Source organism: Pipistrellus kuhlii, unplaced genomic scaffold, assembly GCF_014108245.1.
Source record: "Pipistrellus kuhlii isolate mPipKuh1 unplaced genomic scaffold, mPipKuh1.p scaffold_m20_p_4, whole genome shotgun sequence".
NCBI lineage: Eukaryota > Metazoa > Chordata > Mammalia > Chiroptera > Vespertilionidae > Pipistrellus > Pipistrellus kuhlii.
In genome coordinates, this window is record NW_023425540.1 from 8084727 (window position 1) to 8107107 (window position 22381).

General features: G+C 44.0%; 1 protein-coding gene across 4 annotated transcripts in view; it reads left to right on the forward strand.

The window, feature by feature from the left end:
• GHR (growth hormone receptor) overlaps positions 1-22381 on the forward strand; it is a 191842-nt gene that overhangs the window by 116626 nt on the left and 52835 nt on the right. For 2 of the 4 annotated variants that reach the window (XM_036409450.2, XM_036409451.2), the window contains 2 exons: positions 16793-16850; positions 22041-22106. The exons of 1 other annotated variant lie outside the window; for it this stretch is intronic. In XM_036409450.2, coding sequence (XP_036265343.1) covers positions 16793-16850; positions 22041-22106 — 124 coding nt within the window. The remainder of the gene's footprint in view (positions 1-16792; positions 16851-22040; positions 22107-22381) is intronic. One more of the 4 variants, XM_036409455.2, reaches the window with a different exon arrangement.

The window sequence follows — 22381 nt, forward strand, 5'->3', positions numbered from 1 at the left end:
GGCATCCATGGTTCCAGTGCTCGGGCTGGGGGAAGTCTTAATGAGGGCCTGCAGAGTCCTTCCCACGTCCTCCCCGTGGCCAGGAAGCTGTCATTGGGAGGAAGAATGAATGGCCTATTGAGCTCCAGGCCCTGGTGTCCCTGGTTGACAGTCAGTTTCATCTGCAGGTACTGGATTTCAGAAATTCATGGGGTTTGCCAGGGGGGTGGAAGGCCCTGGGAGCCACAGAGTGATGCCCAGTACCAAGTGGGAAACCCAGGGGTACATTCACTGAGGACCCACCATGAAATTCCAAACAGCCTGGATGACATTTTTCTTGGAGGGATTCAAGTGTATGACAAGCAATGCACACAAATGAAGGAGAAATCCATATAGCTCTGCAATGAATCCAAGAAGAGTGGAGAAAGGAAGGTGTCCTTGAATTGGGTATTTAATGACTTGCCCAGCCAGCAAGACTCGGTGGCTGAACACCGACTTACAAACCAAGAGGTAATAGTTCAACTCCTAGTCAGGGCACATATCCACGTTGTAGGCTTGATCCCCAGTGTAAGGAGTACACGGGGCAGCTGATCAATAATTTTCTCTCATCATTGATATATATATATATATATATATATATATATATATATATCCCTTCTTCTCTGAAATCAATAAAATAATATAAAAAATAATAATGATGGCTAGAGAAGACTGATCACTGGAGTGGGAGGGAAGAGATGAACAAATGGGGATTCCTGGCAGAGGAAGCAAGGTGGACAAAGGGAGGGGTATGAAGGAGCATTGGGTGTTTCACTGGTGTCCAGGTTTCTCCTTGGGTCCCTGGATGGTTGACTCCTATAGTCTGAATGTGTGTGCGCCCCAAAATGTGTACTATGTTGAAATCCTAGTCCCCAAGGCAATGGGATTAGGTGGTGGGCCTCGGGAGGTGATTATGTCATGGGGGTGGAGCCTCATAATTGGGATTAGTGCTCTTGTAAGAGGCCCCGTAGTGCTCTCTAGCCCACAGGGCCCGTAGAAATCATAGTGGAAGAGGACATTCAGGGCCAGGTTGCCAAGGACATTTTCATTCCATGTTAAGGAGTTCTGAGGTTTTTCCTTCCGGTAGCAGAAAGACCTTGGAATATGCAAGGCACTGAAAGAACCAGGTTTATGTGTTGGAAAGAATTCCTAAAACACCCTTGGGCACCACTCGATTACCTGAGGATTATGGGTAAAATTTTGCAAGTCAGCACACAGACTGCTGGTGACTGCTTGAGGCTTTCTCTTGCCTATTTCAACACCGGGGCCTTTTGGCCTAACTTGTTCTTAAAGGGAATGTTGCTCACTGAAGACAGTAGTCTTCATATTTAAAGTTATCCAACTCCTTCCCAAAAGGTAAATTAGAAAAGCCGAATACCTTTAGTGAAGAGAGTTAAGCTTTCGTCATTTAAGTAACTGTCCACTGCCCTTCAGTTTTAAAGGCAATTTGATGCACTAAGTGAGCCCCCAGAGCTTGTGATGCTTGCATCTTGAATTTAGCAAACCCACATTCTGCCTATAGTTCTAGAAGTTTTCTTTGTTATCTTTAAGAAACATATTTCTGTATATCTGGATTGGGAATTTGGATGTTTTTTTAGAAGAAACAGAAATTTCCTTTCTTTTGATGTTTCCCTTTCTTCCCCACACCTATAACTCACTGTGTTTACTGTTGTGGGGTCGAACCCTGGTTTCAAAATAAGACCACCGGAGTCTGATGATTGATTAAAAAGAAGCAGGCAAGGATTTATTGAACTGGCCAGGATGGCAGCAAGAGCACCACCTGCAGGTGGCCACACTCACAACCACCCCATTCCAGGTGTAGGCAGTCCTTTTAAAGGTCTAAACCACAAAAATTTTCCTTTGTTCTGAATTCTAAATTCTAAATGCTGGGAACAGCCTGCAGGGTCGTTCCCAGCCACATCCTGCTAGACATTGGAATGTGGCCCTGTCTTACAATAGCAGATAGTACAGAAGCAGAGCTCCGCAGTTAATCTCTAAAGGTTATCTGCAGTTTCTACTCCTGAAGCTACTGAGTCAGTGGTCCACAGGCACAGGAGAATTGCCTTAGCCTCCAGGTCTCAATCTGGAAGCTGAGGCAACTACCCTATTGTTTAAGCAAGTAAGCGAGTGCCAAAGCCAGAATAGCAGGGTTAAAATTTAAACAGCAGTTTTTACCCATGTAAGGTTGCTACCATATTTCATTTACCACACAATGAATTGTATAATTGCTGGGACAACTCTTTACTCTTAAATACATATTTCATTTTAATCTACTTGTGAACACTGTTGTCCCAGGCATTTGAGAAAAAAAAAAAAAATCACTTCACTGCAAAAAGGATTTTAGGGACCTTGACCCTGTGATAGATATTTTTTCTAAGTGGTTCTAAAGCAATTGTCCCAAATAAGAAACTATAGTCCCGAACACATCACAGGTCTGTTATTTTCCCAAATCTCATTAAAGCGTTAATGCAAATGGAATTTTCCTACTTCTCCCCTGTCTTCTCTCATCTGGATAGGATTAATGTCATTAATTGCTAAAATCTAATCTGATTCATTATAACTTTGTCTTATATTAAAAATATCTAAAGTGATTACCCTCAGATGTCAAATACTAAAGAATCTGCTACTATTTTAGTTGTGGGGGTTCTTATCTTTCCTATCTCTCATTCAGCTTTTTACTCACCTCATAAACATTTAATAAAAGCTTATTGTGTGTCAGGGGTTGTTTTTAATAGGATTGATAGCTTTAAAATGTTTTGGTTTTGGTCTGAAATTTTAAAAACTATAAAAAGAAAAAGGGAAGGTAACAAAAAGTCTAAAAATAGTCTGGCACTTACTAACTTCTTACACACACCAACTGGGTGGTCCATAGAGTGTTCAGGGCTGAGAAAATCTCAGCCACCCGAGGCTTTGTTACCCTTACTCTGAGCGAGCTTCCAGTTAAATCAGGAGAAAAGTCTAACTGTAAAATACAAGCAAAATAAGGCACCATAATCAGTTGCCAAATGTTGTGGTAGGGTGTGGGATCCCGGAGAACTGAAAGGGGGCAGGGTAGATAAGACTTGTTCAGAGAGACTGCACAGAAGAGAAGGAATCTAAAATATCACAGAAGGGTTGGGATTCTGAGACAAAAGGAAGCAGCTCATTTCAGTAGAATAATGATAATAGATGCTCAGAGCATGCACAGGGGTGGGAGTAGCAGAGCTTTGATGTAGATAGGAATTTACTACTAACTTTCTCCTAAATATTGTAATTCCGAGTTTTGAAGGCATCCAACACCTCCATCTACTTTCAGGATTCTCTGGCATAGTGTTTTTATTGTTTTACAACTAAGGTTATTTGACTTCTCAGTTACAATTGGGGCTGATTCTAACTACAACTGGTAACTCCAAACAGTTGAAATTTCGAGTTAGTAGTTCAAGGTCAGAAGATGGAAATCTCTGCTTGGCAGGTGAACAGGAGCAAATTGTTTACTCTCTGGGAGCCCTGGTTTCCTTCCCTAGGAATACAAACGAGAACCTTATCTGTCTTACTGGTTATCGTGGCTACTGAATTATACTGATAACTCTGAGGGTTCTTTGTAAACTATTAAACAGTACAGACTTTTGTTAATATTCTTGTTATCCTCTCCACTAAACTACAGCTTTAGGTAATGGATTTAGGGTCTTTTCACTAAAACGTTAAGTGTATTCAGCAATGTTTTGTATGCTCTAAGCAGCAGTCATCAGACTGCCATGAAATGAATTTAGTAAGACTCAGCTAATGTATTTTAATTAAATAGCATAAAGCAGAAGAGGAGGACACATATTGTACTCTTCAGTATGGAAGATTGTGCTGTTCCTAGTAATTGTAGGTATTTAGTGACAAACAGAGACATAAGTGATCTACGTATAGGTCAGATGTAAATATATTTGTGTGGGGGGGTTGTTGTCAAAGAAGATTGAAAGCCACTGGTTATAACATAGCACTGTAAGTACAAAACATTCAGTCCTCATTTTTTGACCCCTCAGTTAAACTAACCGAAAAGATATGTCTCACTGATAAGCTATAGCTCTATGGAAAGAATGCAGATGGTGAAGAAATGGGGCCTGTACTACATAGTCTGCATTTTTTCCTCAAGTCTGATGCTGACATTCAAATTCTATCTTCACTCCTGTAAACCAGCGTAAAAGTAAAGTGTTTGTTTCCATTAAAAGCTACATGGCTAGACCCTCATCGTATCCTACTTTTTCTGGCAGCTTTTAAGTTTCTTATTTTAGAAAACTCTCAATCAGTATTGTGGAATCAAACATAAAACCTGGCATGTGTAGAACTCCATTTTTTAGGTCTAGGACGGAGGGGAGAAAAGAGATGGCATATGCAAAGAATTTAACTGGAGAGCGTGTAGTGATGCCTCTCATTACCAAAGGGTCCATAGAGGTAAACAAACTACAAACAAACAAACAAATAAAACACACACACACACACACACACACACACACACACACACACACACACATACACAACAGCAACCAAGGATGGTGAAGGACCAGCTCTAGCAATACCTGAGAGCCTTTACTGCCCCCATGCCACAAAGGCAAGAGGCAGAGTGTTCTAGATCCCAGGTGGGGTTCTAGATCTCAGGTGGGATTCTGAGCAGTGAGAGAGAGGCCTGATGTGATACATCGTAGAGAGAGGCAGAGAGGGGGCCTTTAAATTATTTTTGGTACAAATGACCAAACACCCCATTAATAGTAATTGAAGCCAAATGGACATTTACTGCTCACTTAAATGCAGAAGTAAGTGGTCTCAGGTTTGGTGAGGCAGCTTAAGTATGTCATCAAGATCTCAGGCTATCCCTGGGATTCTGCTCCATCCTTAGTGTGTCAGTCTTTTGGCTTTATGACTGTCATTGCATGCTGGCCAGATGGCAGCTAACCTACCCCCTCCCCCTAATATTCAAGGCATGAAGATAAAGAGGGGGTGGTGTCTGCAAGCTCTTCTCTTACACCTGTCCACTTTGTTAAGGCACCTAAAGGTTTTCCAGAAGTCCTTTGCCACTTAAGTCTCTTAGGTAAGAACTCTGTCACCTGGCACCTCCAGTTGCAAAGGGTTTTGGAAGGGAGAGCATCAGACAAAAGGTGAACGGGATACCTTGACTGGTTTAGCCAAATCCTGGTGTAGCCATGCGTGGGCACTTTGCTGGCTTTTGGTAGCAAACCAATGATGTCTGCCCACAGGAACTTCTTAGAAAAGCCTGAGGGCAAGGACACCGCGTCCCCAGTTGACCTCATAGACGTGACAGGTTGTAGATCACAGGCTCAAAGGAGGCAATGAATCAGTAAGGTACGAGGGCACAGAATTGGCCAGACTCCTTCCGCTCTACTGTGAATGTGCTTTTGCTTTCTCAAGATTAATCTTTCTCAGATACCAATGGAAATCTCACCCCCCCCTTTTGCATTGTTCAAAACCAACCCTCGACATCTGTGTTCTCTGTCTGCCATTTGGCTCAGTGTTCAAGAAGGGGACATAATGGTCTAGTGACTAAGCAAATCCTTAGAAGACAAGTGGCCTGAGTGGCTGTCACTGAAATGCAAATATGGTTTTACATAGTAAATCAGGAGGCAAGAGGGGCCCTTGTCAGCCAAGGCTCCCGGGAAGCCCTTGAATGGCAGGAAGGGGGATTCTATGTGTCTGATAAGTTACCCTTCTTTTTTATTCATGTAGCAAAGAAGGGAAAGGAAATTTCTCAAGGAAGAAGACCAACCAGAAACCCTAAGAAAGGAAATGTGAAGGTAGCATGTTTGAGGGGAAAGTGAGAAGTAGGAGATGCTGGGATCAGCCTTGCTCCTCAAGGCGCGGGTCCCCTTGGCGGCACCCCATCAGCAGTGACTATGACCTGAGTCTGAGCCCCTCGAAGTCCTTGAGACTCTTGTTATTTCCAAGTGTGCCAGCTGCTTTACGCAGTGATGCACTTCAGTCTTAGGAGGAGAAACAAGGGTGAGTGGCTCACACGCTCACAGCAGTTTGCTTGGGCTGGCCAGTGGGAAGCATTGATTTTTCTCAAGCTGCTGTGATTCTGGGGGTGCAGGGTTCGGCTGCTATGGCAGCCTGGGTGTTCTGAGATGCAGACCTGGTTAGAGATTTACTGGGAGATTAGACGTGCAGGGTGTATGTTAGAGAATATGCCTGTGAGGAGGAATGGGGAAGAAACCAGAGGAGATGTGTCAGAGAGAACATAGGTCTGACCCTTGTGAAGAAGAAAGAAACCACAGGGAGGGAGGAAAAGAGGAGAGAGAGAAGGGACAGGTCATCTTAATATACCTATACCACGTGTGTTCAAATGCAACCTCACCTTGCAGATGAGTTGCCTTCTGACTCATAGACCAGTCCATGGCAATGCAAATATGGAGTTTTAACAGTTGTTGTGGTTTTAAAAATCTTTTTCCCTGTCTGACTTCTCAGAAATAAAGAACACAAGCAAGAGAAGGAACGTATTGTACCTCTGATAGGCTGGCATCGTAATTCTTCATTTCAAAGTTTATTTTGGAGAATATGGACCTTCCATTGTTCAAATTTTGATTTAATATGGACCTTTCACCAGGACAAGGACTATTTTAATGGTGTCCTTTTCTTTTGCAGCAGGAAACGCTTACTATATAGGCAGATTTTTCAAGAAGGCAGAACTATGCTTTTCACTTTGTAGTGCCTTGAAACTCCAGACTAGGAATATTTCTCATACTAAATGCAAAGCCATCATATCTAGTCTTACTACCTCCAAAGTTGCTTATGGTGGAAAACTTGAAAAGTTGGATGCTGGCCAGCCTCAGTCCACAGGTGGAGAGGCCATGCGCATTATTTTAAAAGAACAAAAGTGATTGGTACTTACCCGACTTCTGTACTGGTTTTTGTAGCCTAAATAGTTTCATTTGGGACCAGAAATAAATCAATGTTAATAGCTTATCTGCCGGAGAAATAGTGGACCGACTGAAAAAATCACCCAATTTAGGTATTTAAGTATTTATTTTCCAAAAAGAAAATATGGAACACATGCATACAGAGTTAGCTCTTCTGCCTCAACGAGAAACGAATGTCTCTAAATCCCCTTACAACAAAGCTCTGGGGTGAAGGCGTCAGGATGGCTCTTCCATCGTGTTACGATTTACAGAAACTCAAAAAAAGGGAGCATTTCACTTTGGGAAAATGAGCTATGTCATTGGTCTGACCTAAAGTTACAGGCATGATAGTTCTCATAAATGTTCTGCCAGGAAGTCTGTTGGGAAAGCCATTTACTTTTGTTGTAGCATTAACAGTTTTCACATTAAGTGATTTGCCACACATGGAAGATTCATATTGAAAAATTTACAGCTGTTCTTTGGTTCCTTTACAAGACACAGCCCCATAGATAAAGATAAAACTCTCTCCTAGCATCTTGATTTTGGGAAATGCAAAACAACAAAATGCAACAACAACAAAAGTTCCTTGGCTAGAGGCCAAGTGTGTGGGGTGCAGTGGCTTTAACCTCTTGCAGGGCCAGGCAGTGTTAGCTGGTGGGAATGGGAGGACCAGACTGAGGACTGCATTTGCTCATTATCTGGGTTCTGAACCAGGACATCTCTGAGGTGCTGACATTTTTGCTCAAATACTTTGCTGGTATTAACTTACTGGTGGTGGTGGTGGTTTATTTTTTTTAGGTTTTTAAAAGTATTTTGAAACTTTGGGCTGTGCAAAGGAATTTCAGCTCAAGCCATTTGACTGAATGAAGATTTAGGAAGCTGTTTGTCCTTCCTGGATTAAATTAGAACTACCCTTGCTCTAAGATTGCAGTCTGCACTTCCTGGGGCAGTTTCCCTCTGACTCCAGGGTCTTGGGCCTTACAAACAGTGTAAAATATAAAGGTGCCCAGTCAAAAAGCCTCCATCTAGCCAGCATCTATGTGGGATTGGGATCTAGCCAGCATCTATGTGGGATTGGGATCTAGACCTTCTTAAAACTAAGCCTCATTTACTCAAAAATCACTTCCAAACTGCTCTTCCTAATGAGAAGGTATTGCCTTTTCTCGTTCTTTCAGTCAGAGCTGTTTCACCGTCAATATAAGTGTATACTATTATCTATGACTGTGGCCCTGCATTCCTCTCCCTCTGGTACCTTCCTAGCCATCCTCCAGGGTCCACTTCAATCTTAATTTATCCATGTGGGTCTCCCAGGCCAACTAATCATGTTTGTTAATGCTGACTCAGCACTCCTGCTGCGTCACTGTGTGTGGGTTCCTATCTGGCTTCTCCAGTGGAGCTGTAATTGTCTTGAGCTTGGGGATTTACCTTATACTTTTACTCCTCAGAATCCTTACCTCTTCTATTGTTTAATCTGTGTTTGATAACTGATTAAACTCATAATAGCCACTTGATAATTGTTTTTAAGAAATAAACAAACTGTGTGGCTCCGTGATTAAGTGTTGACTTATAAACCAGAAGATCTCAGTTTGATTCCTGGTCAGGGCACATGCCCTAGGGTGGGGTGTGCAGGAGGCAGCCGATCAATGATGCTCTCTCATCACTGATATTTCTATCTCTCCCTCTCCCTTCTTCTCTAAAATCAATACAAATATATTTTTTTTAAAAAAGAACTGAACGAACTAAGTCTTTCTCGGTAACACTGTACCAGGCACCAATGTGGAAAGCTATGGAATTTGTAAAAACATCATTTCAAAAACAGGCAATATCACTTGTAAATTATTTCAGGTATCTGATTTTAACATTATTTTGAAGACATAAAATTGCCTTAAAAACAGCTATTAGAAATTGGGGGGAGGGAGAATGGAAATGAGTAAACACATGAGTGAATGATGTACCTAAATACCAGAAAAACGTGGAAGAAACTTTTTCAAACAGTTAACTTAATCTGTCTTTCTTCTCTAATAGTCTTCCCTGGAGATGGAAGTGGAGGAAAACTGGGTATTTATAACCAGAAATATCCCTGATTCTTGGCCTATTAAAGTTGGGGACATTGGGGATATCTGGTTGGAAAATAAATTGGCAGTGCCGAGTGTAAATGGTTCAGCCAAGTGCAAATTTTATAGGCCAAATAGAATTTTCGCAAGTCTAATGACTTTTGAAAAGTACTTGTACCCTGGCTCAGAGGATTTTTTCTTGCTGTGTGTTGTGAGCAGTCAGTAAGCTGCATTTGGGAGCTGGACCAAATGCTGGCCTTTCATTTCTCAAATTACAGCTCCGTGATCCCGGCTCAGAAGTGCCTCCATGCACAATTTAGCAATTAGCAGCGTAAACGTAGAACCAGAGTGTGACTGTGCCTCGTTCCCTCCAGAAGAAAAATGTGAACTTGTTTCCCACTGGGGACGCCTCTTGGTTACCACATCCCAGATGTTGTGACAGTTTCCATCCAAGGGTTGCAGAACAGAAAGAACCCCCGTTTAAAAGCTTAATCTTCATTACTCACTTGGAAGGCATTTTTTCTGAGTCCATGAGAAATGCAAGGATCATGATGCCTGGTGTTTGAAAAGTGGGAAAGGAAAAAAAAGAGAGAGAGAGAGAGAGAGAGAGAGAGAGAGAGAGAGAGAGAGAGAGAGAGAGAGAGAGCAAGCTACCTGGAGAAATGCTTCTCAAATTTAAAGGTGCAAGTACCCCTCTCCCCCACCCCCCTCCCGGGGAGCTTGTTAAAGGCAGGTGGCTCTTCTTCTGGTGGCTTGGGATGAGGCCTGATCATCTGCATTTCGAAAGCCCCCATTGGTGCTAAAGCCACTGGCCAACAGACCACACTGCTTGGAGGAGCCAGCTCTATAGAGAATGTTCATTTGCACGAAATACAAATTACCACTCTATTCTAGGTCACGGATCTAAGGAAATGATGACTGAAAAATGCTGTCTTTCAACACTTCTGAGTCATTTGGTAGGAATGCGAGGTGAACACAGCCATGTAACATCTCAGAGGAGCTGGAGCATTAATTGTTGCATTCGCTTGTGTTTTCTTCCAAAAGGGAGCCAAGTAGCTTATCCCTTTGGATCCAGGGGATTGGCAGGTCTAGGACTGGACTTCTCTCCCTGAGTTTGTTTATAGATATTGGAGAGGGAGGCGAGCATCTATGGAGTGAAGGACAGTTGGGACTTACGGAGAAGAAAGATAATGGATATTTTCAGGGTTGGGGCGTCCAGGGTAGATATTTATCTCTGTGTAAGAACTCCTAAGACCCTCCTGCAACCCAAGAAAAGGAAATAGCTCTATTTCCTACAGAAACGGCTGAAACTGAATATCCCACCATCTTGGCTGTCAACCTCAGACAGAATCAATTTTGGAGAAATGCAATAATGTGGCATTTTCTGCAGCCCAAATGATGGCTTCGCAGAAAATTCATTACCTGCTTCACATGAAATCTACAAATGCTCTTAAAGTTTTTTAAACTGCACAGCAAAAAAAAAAAAAGAAAGAAAGAAAGAAAGACTAAAGAGAAAATGAGGGTATTTTTGTGCACACACTAAAGTGTAGCTGTTAACTGAGAAATAAATAAAGGATGTATAAGTAAGCGACCAAGTAAATACAAATCTTTCATTGTTAGTAACATGCATGGATACAAAATGCTGTCACTTCTGACATTTACTTAGGTCAGCAATTTTCAACATTTTTCTTCTCATGTCACACATAAACTAATTACTAAAATTCTGTAGCACACCAGAAAAAAAGGGTTATATTTTTTTCTGATTTGACAAAAAATAGGTATAATTTTTATTGATTTACAAAATAATAATAATAGAGATTACCTACCCTTTTTGTTCCAACGTGACTTTTTTTAAAAATCAGGTGCCTATTCTTATTTATAAGGATTTCTGGTACCAAGAATTAATCAATCAGTCACAACCTTCTTATGAGATGTGACCAACAAGATGCATCCCTATTCATTCTATAACCTAGATATTTATGATTCAAGACAGGGCATTCACACCAGATGGGTATTGCTATGTTGGCTGTTGTCATTTTTTTATTTGACAGTCTAAGGGAAAAGAGGTCAGGGCCCCTGACTCAACAGTCAGGTATTGCATAATTTAAAAATGCTTGCAGCACACCGGTTGAAATCGCTGACTTGGGTTAGAGCATTGCCTGATCCCCAGAAACTGTTATTGGGTTCTGTAGGTGAAGACTTAACTAAGATTTGGGTTATCTTCCAAATTCATTTCGTAGCTTTTTCATGATCATAATCTCATGTCTTTGCTCACTAAACACACTGGATTACTTTTAAGTCACCAGACAGGTACTGCCTTGGGCACTCTTAACCAGATTGGTCCTGTTGAGGCAGGGTAGCCAGAGAGCATCCGGCTGTGCCTTAGGGACTCTGAGTGATGTTACCTCAGGGCTTTCAGTCCTGCTCGATATTCAGCCGGTGTAGTATGTTATCAATCATTAGTTACAGATTTAATGAATACGTAGGAACAGTTCTCTCTTTTTTAATTCTTTATTGTTTAAAGTATTACACATAATATTTTCCCATTGACCTTTCCCCGGCCACCCCCTCCTTCCCAGCACATGCCCTCACTCCCCTAGTGTCTGTGTCTATAGGTTATGCTCATATGCATGCAAACAAGTTCTTTGATTGATCTCTTACGCCCCTGCCTTCCCTCTGAAGTTTGATGGTCTGTTCGATGCTTCGATGTCTCTGGCTCTGTTTTTGTTCATTAGGAACAGTTCTTTATTCTGCCGTCATAAGCACCTCGTAAATGTTCAGGTATCAGTAACGATAGCCTGAAATAGTATCATTTCAATCAAATATTTTATTTTATTTTCATTTTTAACCTTTTGCCAGAGGCTCTTTGGTCCGTGGTTTCTGCCAAGAGGAAGTGAGTCAGTGCTGCCAGGTGGCCAGATGTGGGCCGACTGCTTGCTCTTCCGTCAGCGTAGCCCCACGCTCAGATGCCCAGGTCCGGTCTTTCGGATCAGAACCAGGTTATTCTGATCAGGGACAGCGTCTGGGATTTTTCTGGAGCCTCTGCACGTGGCCTGGAAGGAACTCCGGCTGCAGGGACGGGGGCTCTAATGTAGCCCACTTGGCAGCAAGGAGGGGAACATCTAATAGAAATGTTTAATATGTTATTTTTATTTCTCAGGTTAAAACTGTTCAAAGCAAAAATTTGTGTTAATGTGGGGGCCCTTCTGGGTTTGAAGTTCTGGCTGGTGCATGCAATGTGATGATCTCTGGTGTGTTTTTTTCTCCGAACGGTCATGAGGTGAGGGTGGTTCTGAAGAGGAGGTCTCCAGCCACTGCAGGGAGGGAGCGAGGGGCACGGGCCTGGAAGACTAGGCGGAAGGGTGGAAAAGGAAACTTTCCCATCGAAGTCAAGTCATATGATGAAAGCCTTATTTTGTCAAGGTCTTTGGAACAAGCAGGAACCATAGAGAATAGTGGGTATGAGCTCAGTGTTCTCGGAGGTCATTCCCGGGCCACTGCAAGAGCCCCGTGGATTTGCTAACCCCTCAGGCACGCAGCTGGAGAGCCCTGCTTCCTGACACAGCCCTTTTGTCCTGCCATGCTCCAGCTCAAGAGCCTCCGCGGCTCCCACTGCCAAGTGCTTCACGTCTGTGCTTTGAGGCCACCTGGCTCCACGTTAAATGTCCAATTCTTCCACCATCTCCTCCGGGACACAGCCCCCATCACGGCCAGAGCTGTCCCTCCCCATCTCCTCTAAGCCGGTCTTGCCTGCCATCATTGCCCTGGGCCATGGTGTTTCCCCCACTGCCCATTTATCTGCATCCTCCATTCCACTAGCTGAAAAGTCAGTGGCAGTCCTATCACTTGCGTTGAAGTGATCAAGTCACTCCTGACTGTCACCACCTCCAACTTCCCAGCTCCTTATGCACCGATGAGTTCTGAACACTTTAGCCCTTAGGAGCCTCTGGGGGCATCCGGTCTCTTAGGTTTGCTTCCTGCCTACAATGTGACTTCAGATCCCAGTAGCCATGTATTCCACTCCTTTCCCTTGTGCCCAGAACCTAGCAGAGAGCTAGGCGTGGGCACGTAGGCAGGGCTCACTTAAAGATGCACTGACTGAAATGACTATGTATAATCTGTTTCTCATCTCAGTATTTCTCAGTAGCAAGAAATGGGTTTAGAGAAGATATTTTTACACCACATAGCCGTGTCATCCATTTACCTTTATATTTCTTGCCACCAATTATGAACACTAAGTAAATTTTGTGGTAAAGCTGGAACAGAGTAGTTTACCCGCTAAAACTACACCATAGAAGTAGAAAAAAAATTAAATAAACATATACTTACTGGGTTTTATTTAAAGAAAGCTACTTGACTACGCATTTTAATATTTCTAAAATATACCTATTTGTGCCAATCTAACTGTAAGAAAGTGCTCAAGGACAGAGAACAATGCGAACTGTTTCCTGGAAGCTATGGGTAGATCTAATCATTGGAAATGAGTATTACACGTAGTCTGCATTCCAGTGTGACTTCAAGGACTTTTTTGGAAGTCTCTGGGTCCGCTAACGCTGTTTGGCTACACGTTCACAGCACCTACTCCAGGCACATTGTCCTGTTTTGAGAGATCAGCCTTATGATAATAACTGTATACAAATAGTCTGCATTCCATGTTCCTCCTCAGCATTGTTTTCAAGAAAAATGACTGATGGAAAACTTCAGTGCCCAGCTCCAGGCGGGGTAAATGTCAAAAACTGTCAGAATGGAGCCACTGATGGGGAAGGTTTTATGAAGGAGGGGTGATCTCCAGGGAGTTGGGGGAGAAAGGATGGGCACTTTCAGCAGAAGAGGAAAAAGAAAAAAAATTAAGGAGACAGAACACACAGGCTGAGGACCCTAAGGCGTCCTCAAACTTTTTAAAGTGGGGGCCAGATCACGGTCCCTCAGAGAGCTGGAGGGCCGGACTATATGAACTACTAATTCCTACTGTAACACCTCGGCTGCGCTCACTGCCCAAAAAACCTGGCGGGCTGGATCAGACTCCTCTGCGGGCCGCATGTGGCCCGCAGGCCGTAGTTTTAAAAACGCATGGGTTTACACTGACACGTGTGGGAAAGAAGTCGGAGTAATGAAGCAGTGCCTTCTGGAAGAGCGATGTGAATGTTGGGCTGAAGAATTTGGACTTAATCCAGCAAGCAAGAGGTGCCGTGTGAGCCCGTAAGTGGAGGAGTGGCAAATGAAAAGGGTATTTAGAAGGATTAATCCAGCAGGAGGATGGACTAGGATCCTCGCTCAAGGCAGAGGAAGGCCTGGGTGAAGACAGGACCCTCATTTGGGAAGTGTTAGATGGGAAAGGGAAGAAGGCAGAGCCTAAGGAGCACTTACCGTGAAACAACAGCCAATTATATGTTCTGACAATTAGTAGGAAAAGGGGGAATCGTAGACAAGTCCAAAAATGTGTGTCTTTTGAGTCCAAGAAAATAATGGTGGGATAGGACTGAGACACCGATGGGATACTGAGTGATGATGCCAAGGAGGCTGAACAGAGACTGCAGTTCAGTGGAGAGGCTGAGGCTGAAGGTAGACATGTGGAGCCATCAGCAGGTAGGTCATGTTTAAAGCCGTGAGACTAGGGAAATGAAGTGTCTGTGACACTACAATGTTTAGGGCTCAAGCAGAAGGAGAGAACAAGGAAGAACAGCCTGTGAAATGAAAGGGAAACCAAGCCAACTTGACGTCATGGAAGTGAGGCGGAGCATGTCTCTAAAGGGAAATGGTCTACTGGGTCAAGTACATCTCAAAAAGTGAGGAGTACAGGGAAGAGGAAGAGCCCATGGGATTTGATCAGGCAGAGCTGGTGGAGGGGAGGGATCAGAAGCAGCACAGCTGAAGTGGATTCAGAAAGTGCAGGCAGCCATTTGGGCAGCGCTGACAAGATCCGGGAATAGCAGGGAAGATTCTGGGAGAACAACTCCAAAGAAACCAAAAATAGACTTCACTTTCCAGATGAGTTTTTCGGTGTTTTTTAATGTTATTCTTGAGAAAGAGAAATGTCCAATTACGCAGAACCTATTGTGGTTTTCATTTGAGATGATGTTGGTGGCCTAATTCCTGACCTCTGCAGATCCCTTTCCTCTGCACGCTCCTCCTGTAGACAGACCCAGGCCATTCAGAGTTCTAGTTCAGGGCAGGGGCTAAGGGCAGACAAGACTCCGTTGAGATCTAAATGGTCACACCTATTATTTTGCTTTCTCTTCAGCTGCATTTATCAGATGCTAGGAAGTTCATTAAATGTAAATATGCAGGTAAATTAATTAATACCAATTAAATATCACTCACATTTACTGCAGATCCTAAACTTGAACTATGTAAAGTTTCACGGGTATCTTTCTTTGCCCCCAAAGGTGTCCTCCTTGGCTTTTTAAACATACATCTACCAGAAAGCAGAGCCAGGCAGAGTTGTGTGGGATCCCTGTCCCTCTCCCTCCCCCTCACCTCCTGGCCTCCGCACAATAAAAACTCTGTTCCAAACTTGGCTGGCTGCTGCTTTTCCCACATTCGATCAGGGAACACTTAAAGCCATACAGTGTCCCTGTCCAGCCAGAAAGCCTATGGGCAGGGAGCCTCTCCAGGCCGACACAAAGACTCCCTGTCCCGGCATCTGGGCCAGCGCAGTGGCCACATATGGGTTGTCAATAAGGCTTGTGATTTTTTTCTTCTTTATGTCATGTCATCATCCCAGGACACGTCATTCAGGCCAGGAAGCAAAGCCTATATTCTAGACTGGGAGACTTTGCCTGCCCGATAGCCACCAAGAAATATAGCTCCTTTTCAGTTTAAACTTACTCCTTCCAGAAAGATGTCATATGTTTTCTTTTTCACACCTGGTATAATTTTAAATGGATGTTGTGTGACTTGATAGACTGTTTTGACTGTACTTTTAATTGTGCATTTTGGAAACTCAGACTGTAGAGTTTAGAGTTAAGCTTCAGCAGCCATAAAGGTTTCTTCTCACTGGAGCCAAAAGCTACAGCAGGCCCAACGAAAAGGACAAAGTTTAAAAAAATAAGCACCGGGTACCTTGCTGCCAAGGTATGTGCCTATGGTGGCTTGTCACCTTATCCATCTCCATTCACTTTTGGGTAGAGCTTCCATTTTCCACTGCAAAATGATTTTTGGAGCTGGTCCCACGCTAGCCACAAAGCAGAGTTTCAACTATTTCTTTCCAAAACTGGCCTTCAGAAAGTGAAGCTAAAAATTGTGAGTCGAGTATCTGAGAGAAGCTGTGTCAAAGTCCTCTTTTTTCTCTTATTGCATACAGATGTGACAAATATATCTGTAATGACACATAACCTTCCACTGAGACTCTTGGTTAACTCAGAGATAGGAACTAATCCAAAGGAGAGGCTGTTGGTCTGAAAGACCAGATTAACCATCATACTACAGATATTTATTAAGGGCCTACTGTGTGCAGGTTTAAAAAAGACTAGAATATGGCTTGTAATCTAATTGTGGGGGCAAGAAAGTAAACACAAAATAGTGCAAAATACAGCGTAGGACATTAGTAACTATAAGTTGAGTGGCAGATATAATAAATGCCACTAATTGAAAGACCATTGTGATCATAAACACTATGCATCAGCCCATGGACATGGGCAATAGGGTAGTGAAGACATTGGGGGTACAGATGGAAGGGTTGGGAGCCAGAGGGGAAGGGGGGAAGGGAAGATATCTATAATACCATCAATAATAAAAAGTATATTAAATATATATATACAAAAATAAACACTATGTTTATTAACATGCTGTTAAGCGCTGTATGTACATTATTTTATTTTCTGAACTGTTATCCCCACTCTATAGGCAGAAATTAACCTCTGGTCTTCTTCCCATTCTGGAGGCAGCAAAGAGAATAATATAGGTGAGCAGACACCTAGAATAAGGAATGTGCCTGATGGCTCGCAGACACAGTGGTCTGGGGCAGAGGGTCTGTTTAGGGGAATAGAGCAGTGAGCCTTGGGGCCTGTGTTGTCTGTTCACCACCATATCCCAGTATCTGGTGTAGTGCCTTGCACATAATCAGTGCTCAATCAACAAAAGGCCCTCTGGGTTGTGTCTATGACCTAGACCAACTACAGTGGAATCAAGGTGATGAGTGAATTAAAGCTGTACACCAGACAGCCTCCTGGCCCAGTGCCAACACCTCCCATTCCCAACTATGGGTCACTGTGAAAGATTCCAGAGGGAAGGACCCGCTGCAGTGGGACAAGTCTGGCAGCAATCGCAGCTGCAACTCAATGGGGTCCCTTTCGTGGAAGCTGCCATGGTAAACACGCCACAGGGCCTTCCCCTGGCCTGCTGAATGGCTCCAGGTCTGGCCCCGGCCTCTGCAGTCTCAGCTCCTTTGCCCATCCCTTTCCCTGCTCCTCTCCTATGACACTGGACTCCTTATTCCTCAAACCCACCTTCAGGCCTATATTTTTCCATTCTGCTTGCAGGGCCACAGTAACCACTCACCCACATCTTATTGCTCCACTCTACCACCTGCGCTACCTGTTTGCTTATCTGTTGATGGCCCACACACATCCCAGAATGTGGGCCCAGAAAGGCCTGTCTTCGCCTCTGTGTTCCTAGCATCTAGGACAGCGTCTGGCACATCAGAACTGCTCATGCACTGCAGCTTTGACTGATGGCCACTTTCTCTAGCTCTCAGGTACCTACTTACCAAGAGAACAGGATTTTGTTCAAGAAACATTACATGAGAATTGATGAGTGGAGCTCGGGAAGAAACAAGAGGCTGAGTGGTGGGAGTCTAGACCAACCTGTTTATAGAAGATGCCTTTGCCCAGAGAGGGGAAAACACACCTCCAAACCTCTGGCAAAGTGTATGCTTTCTTAGGACACATTTGACACGCTATGCTTCTGAAACACTGCCCGGTCTCAGCAAGGAGACTCATGAATTGGCCAAAGCAACCAATTCACAGGACTTACAAGTCACTACTACCAGTCTCAGCTCAGTACGTGGGCAACAAGGATGGTGTACCTCGAAATCAACAAGGTGGCTCTCTGCCGTGATCAGCATTGGACAGATGCATCCTTCTAGGTGACAGGAAGTGAGTAAGGAAGTGAAACAATCTTATTTTCATTGTTTCTTCCCTTCACCACTTTTAAGGGGCCAACTACCATGAAAATGTGGTAAAATACTCTGCCTGTGCCTCAAGTTTGAGTATCAGTGTCCCAGGAGAACACTTGTCCTGGAGCTGATGATGCACTTGAGAATCTCTTTTGTGTAAGTTGGGACTCCAAAGGCCACAAAATGACAAATTTAAAATAATTACAGAACTAAAATAATGATGCCTCACAGCTCTTCCTGAAAGACTTCCTAGTGAGCTCTTCAGTAACTTCATGAATATGCATTTAGCATTCATTTAGCATATATTGAAGGGTCTGAGCTAATACGATGGTGGATCCAAAGGAGGATGAGACATGGTCTTTGTGTTCATACTTCAAATTTATCATTCTTTGGGCAAGTCAGGTAACTAAGGTACTAGGCAAGGAATCCTATGTGCCCGGGTCCAGGTATTAAGAAAAAGTATTCTGAAAGATGGATTTCAACTGGGAGAATATAAAAAATACTTCATTGGAGGAGAAGACACTCAAACTGATCTTGAAGGGCAGGTGGAATTTCCACAGGCTTCAATGTTAAAAGGTCTTGATTTGTAGCATTTGCCAATTATTATGGTGTAAATATTCCCATGATGGCTGATTTCAAGTTAATGGCATGATATCACAGAGCTGGAAAGAGGTGGCAGGTCCAGCCCACCACCTGTGAGTCACCATCTGAGCTTTGGACTGTCAAATCAGTCTGTTGCTTCAACAAATGAATTCGCAGGCATTAAAAACATCTAAAACCACATTGTAAAGGGAGAGACCCTTCTGTCCTCCCCACACCTCAGCCTGACCTTTTAGTACTCTGGTCTTCTCGTCTCAGTCCTATGCTCCTGACTGGCCTACCTTGTATTGATGTCAGCTCAGCCAACCTGCGATTCTGGTCGCTCCTCTGAGCACTGCTGTGATGACGGTGGCCCCTGCTGTCACGTGGCACAGAGGCTAGCTTACTGCCCACTGCCTGGTGTTGACACCTCTGTTCTCCTTAATGAAAAACAGTATTCCAGCCTTGACCTCCACTTCCCAACTATGGCACATATCTGGACTTTGGTGTCTCTCTCTGAAAAATGGGGACATATGGGTATCTACATAATAGGTTTAATGAGTTGGCACCTGCAGAATACTAGCTACACAAAATACTAAGTGCTTAGTAAATGTTAGAGAGTCTTGTCATTTTCATTATCATTATCACTGTTATTGGCTCCACCACTACCCTGACTTCTCCCCGGTTCCACACGTCCCAGATCAGCTATACCCCACTCCCTCCGACAGATCAAAGCCCCTCGCATACCCTGGCCGTCTTACACCTTGTGTTTGTGCAGTGCTTCCCTGGGCTCCAACTTCCCTTTCTCTTCCTCTTCATGGCCTGTTTATCTCAAGTTCATCCCCACCCCCCTCAAGCTTGTCCAGGGCCACTCCTTCCTTTAAAGGTCCCTGCCCAGAAGCTGGGCTCCCAGAGGCCAGGGGCAGTAGCCACCTTGTTTGTAGCACCCACATTTCAAAGCCCCTCTGTAATGGATTGGAGTCAGGATCTTGGGCTTATTGTCATCCCTAATTAGTGTCTCCCTCACTGCCCAGCCTTGCTAGATATTAAGGACAACGTTGACACTCACTAAAACTGACAGCTGGGCGCAACACCTCCATCGCTAAGATGGCACAATAGTGTTTATTATGCTTTACTTTGGTAACCAGTGCCTTCCCGGCGCTGGCCTCGGCCTGTGCTCCTTCCCCAGGAGTCATCTGCTCCTTTCATGTCTTTATTCGGCACATATTGTGCAGGGTGTTAGCTGAGTGAGAATTTTTGCTTCATGAAAATGTTACCAAATACCAACACCAAGGAGGGGAGCGCACCAGATGTCTGTCTACAAGGAAAGCAGACTCCTGGCTCGTGAGGGGCCCAGCGGCCGGCTCCCCGAGCGTTTCCAGGCCTGAGGCTTGGCTCTGCGCGCTCCCCTGGGGCCTCATAACTGACCCCCACATTCCATTTCAGGCACCATTCTGGAGAAATCTGTCAGCCGTACCGCTGACCCGAGCCTGGAAACTGGTGTCTGCTCGTTTTCTCCGTTTCCAGCTGAAAACTGAGACACCCTTGCTGGATAACTCTGACCAAAATGACACATGGGCTTGTGTGCCATGCCACGATTGACTTAATTTTCCTCTTCCTTTGAGCCATTGGAACTTTCTCAAGGAGCGCATAGTTGTCAGTGATACAGGCCACTCATGGTTGCAACTTTTGTCTGCAGTTGCCAAACGTGGACCAGAAATATTTTATGTTCTAGTGCCCAAGAGGTAATAAAAGTGTTCTCCAATGGTAGCAAGGACTTGGGGTGGGGGATGGGTTCTAGATAATGATCATACTAAACTCAGGGTACCAAGTTAGTGAGTGGACTTGTCCTAAGATATAATTTTCCTTTCTGGTCACATTAAAATCAGGGGTAGTTGATTATTTCTTTGTCATAATCCATTATTGCATCTGGGAGTAAATGAGCTTCTACATATGATACTACTAGTAAAATTTTGAGAGAGAATAAAAAGAAACACTTCCAGAACTGTGGTGTTGAATAAACGGATCTTTTATTTAAATATATTTTTGTTGATTTCAGAGATGAAAAGAGAGAGAGAGAAACATCAATGATGAGAGAGTCATTGATCAGCTGCCTCCTGCACCCCCCCCCCATACTGGGGATTGAGCCTTAAACCTGGGCATGTGCCCTGACCAAGAATCTAACCATGACCTCCTGATTCATAAGTCAATGCTTAACAACTGAGCCATGCCGGCCGAGTGAGGATCTTAATGTCATCCGTGAGGTTCTATATTAGGGGTGTCAAACTCAATCAGAGAAGGGGCCAAAATCTAAAATCCAGCCTAAATCGCGGGCCGAATGGTTTACTGAACAGTCATAAACTGTCATTGTGATGGAAACGCAGCGGAGTGCAGTGATGACAGCGTGGTGCGGGCCACATTGCAAGGCCTGGTGGGACGGATTTGGCCTTGTGTTTGACACGTGTGTTCTATATTATGAACTCCAGGCCCTCTGAGCTAGGTGTGGAGGTGTGAAAGGCAGGTTGAAACGTGGACCAGGGCCAGGTGGGCAGGGTTCTCCCAGCTCTGAAATTCAGAGGGATGGGAGTGGGTTTGCTCACTGCCCATGCATCTTCATTCTCTTCTTCCTTTTTTCGTATTAGAGAAAGATTTCTTAGCATTGTTACTGTTGGTTTCTATTGAGGCCCAAACACATTGTTTCCCTGCTATGATTAAAGCTCCCTGTTCGTTGGGGGCCTGGACCCCATTGCCTCTCTGAAAATAGCCCCAGATCACGTGATCAGGGTGGGGAACCCCAGAGGAACCCCCTTCCTCATCAGGCAGCCGTTGCATACTTTGTAGCTGAGATGCTTGCAAAGCAACCCAGTTCAGCAGCCCAGTGACAACTGCCTGATCATTTTCCATTTTTCCTGTTTTGAGTGCAACCGAATACCAGTATCAATAAAATTATAGCTGCTTATATAATAGATGACTCACTGCCCATCTCACATCATAAAGTTCAGTGTCTCTTGTCCAACTTTTGTTTCCCCCTCATTCCTTTCCTGCTCCCAGGACCGCTCATGTGTTTATGGCTAAGAATAAGGTTTTTTGAAAAAACTTTTACAAAATGTAAGAATGGATGCGCCTCCTTTTCATAAGCAAGACTCAGATGATATAGGAAGACTTCTTTCATTGTTCCTGCAAGTCGAGAGGGGACTATGAGCAGAATGTTTCCATTATGCTCTGACGCTGATGGGGGTTCCTTAGAAGGCAGGTATAATTTTAATTTTGAAAGAAAGAAAAAGATGATGATGAGGTTGGCCCACTTCACCTTTTGCCATGTGAACATGAGGTGGTAGCAGGGTCACCTCAGACCATTTTGGAAAGACGACTAATGGTTTTCTTCTCTTTCTGTTGCAGCCGTACCAGCTGTTCTTGACAGAGCATCCCAGAGTCTACAAAGAGTTAATCCTGGCCCACTGACAAGTAAGAATTGTACTCCTTTTTCTGCCTTCATCGATATTATCTAAGCTTTACTGTAATTCTGGGGTGGGGAACCTTTTTTCTGCCAAGTGCCATTTGGATATTTATAACATCATTCACGGGCCATACCGAATTATCAACTTAAAAACTGGCCTGCAATGTTTGCTCAAATATTCAATTAACTCACCCCTCCTGCCTTGGCAGGGTCAGACCAAGTGATTTCAAGGGCCTTATATGGCCCTCGGGCTGGACGTTCCCCACCCCTCCTGATTCAAGCT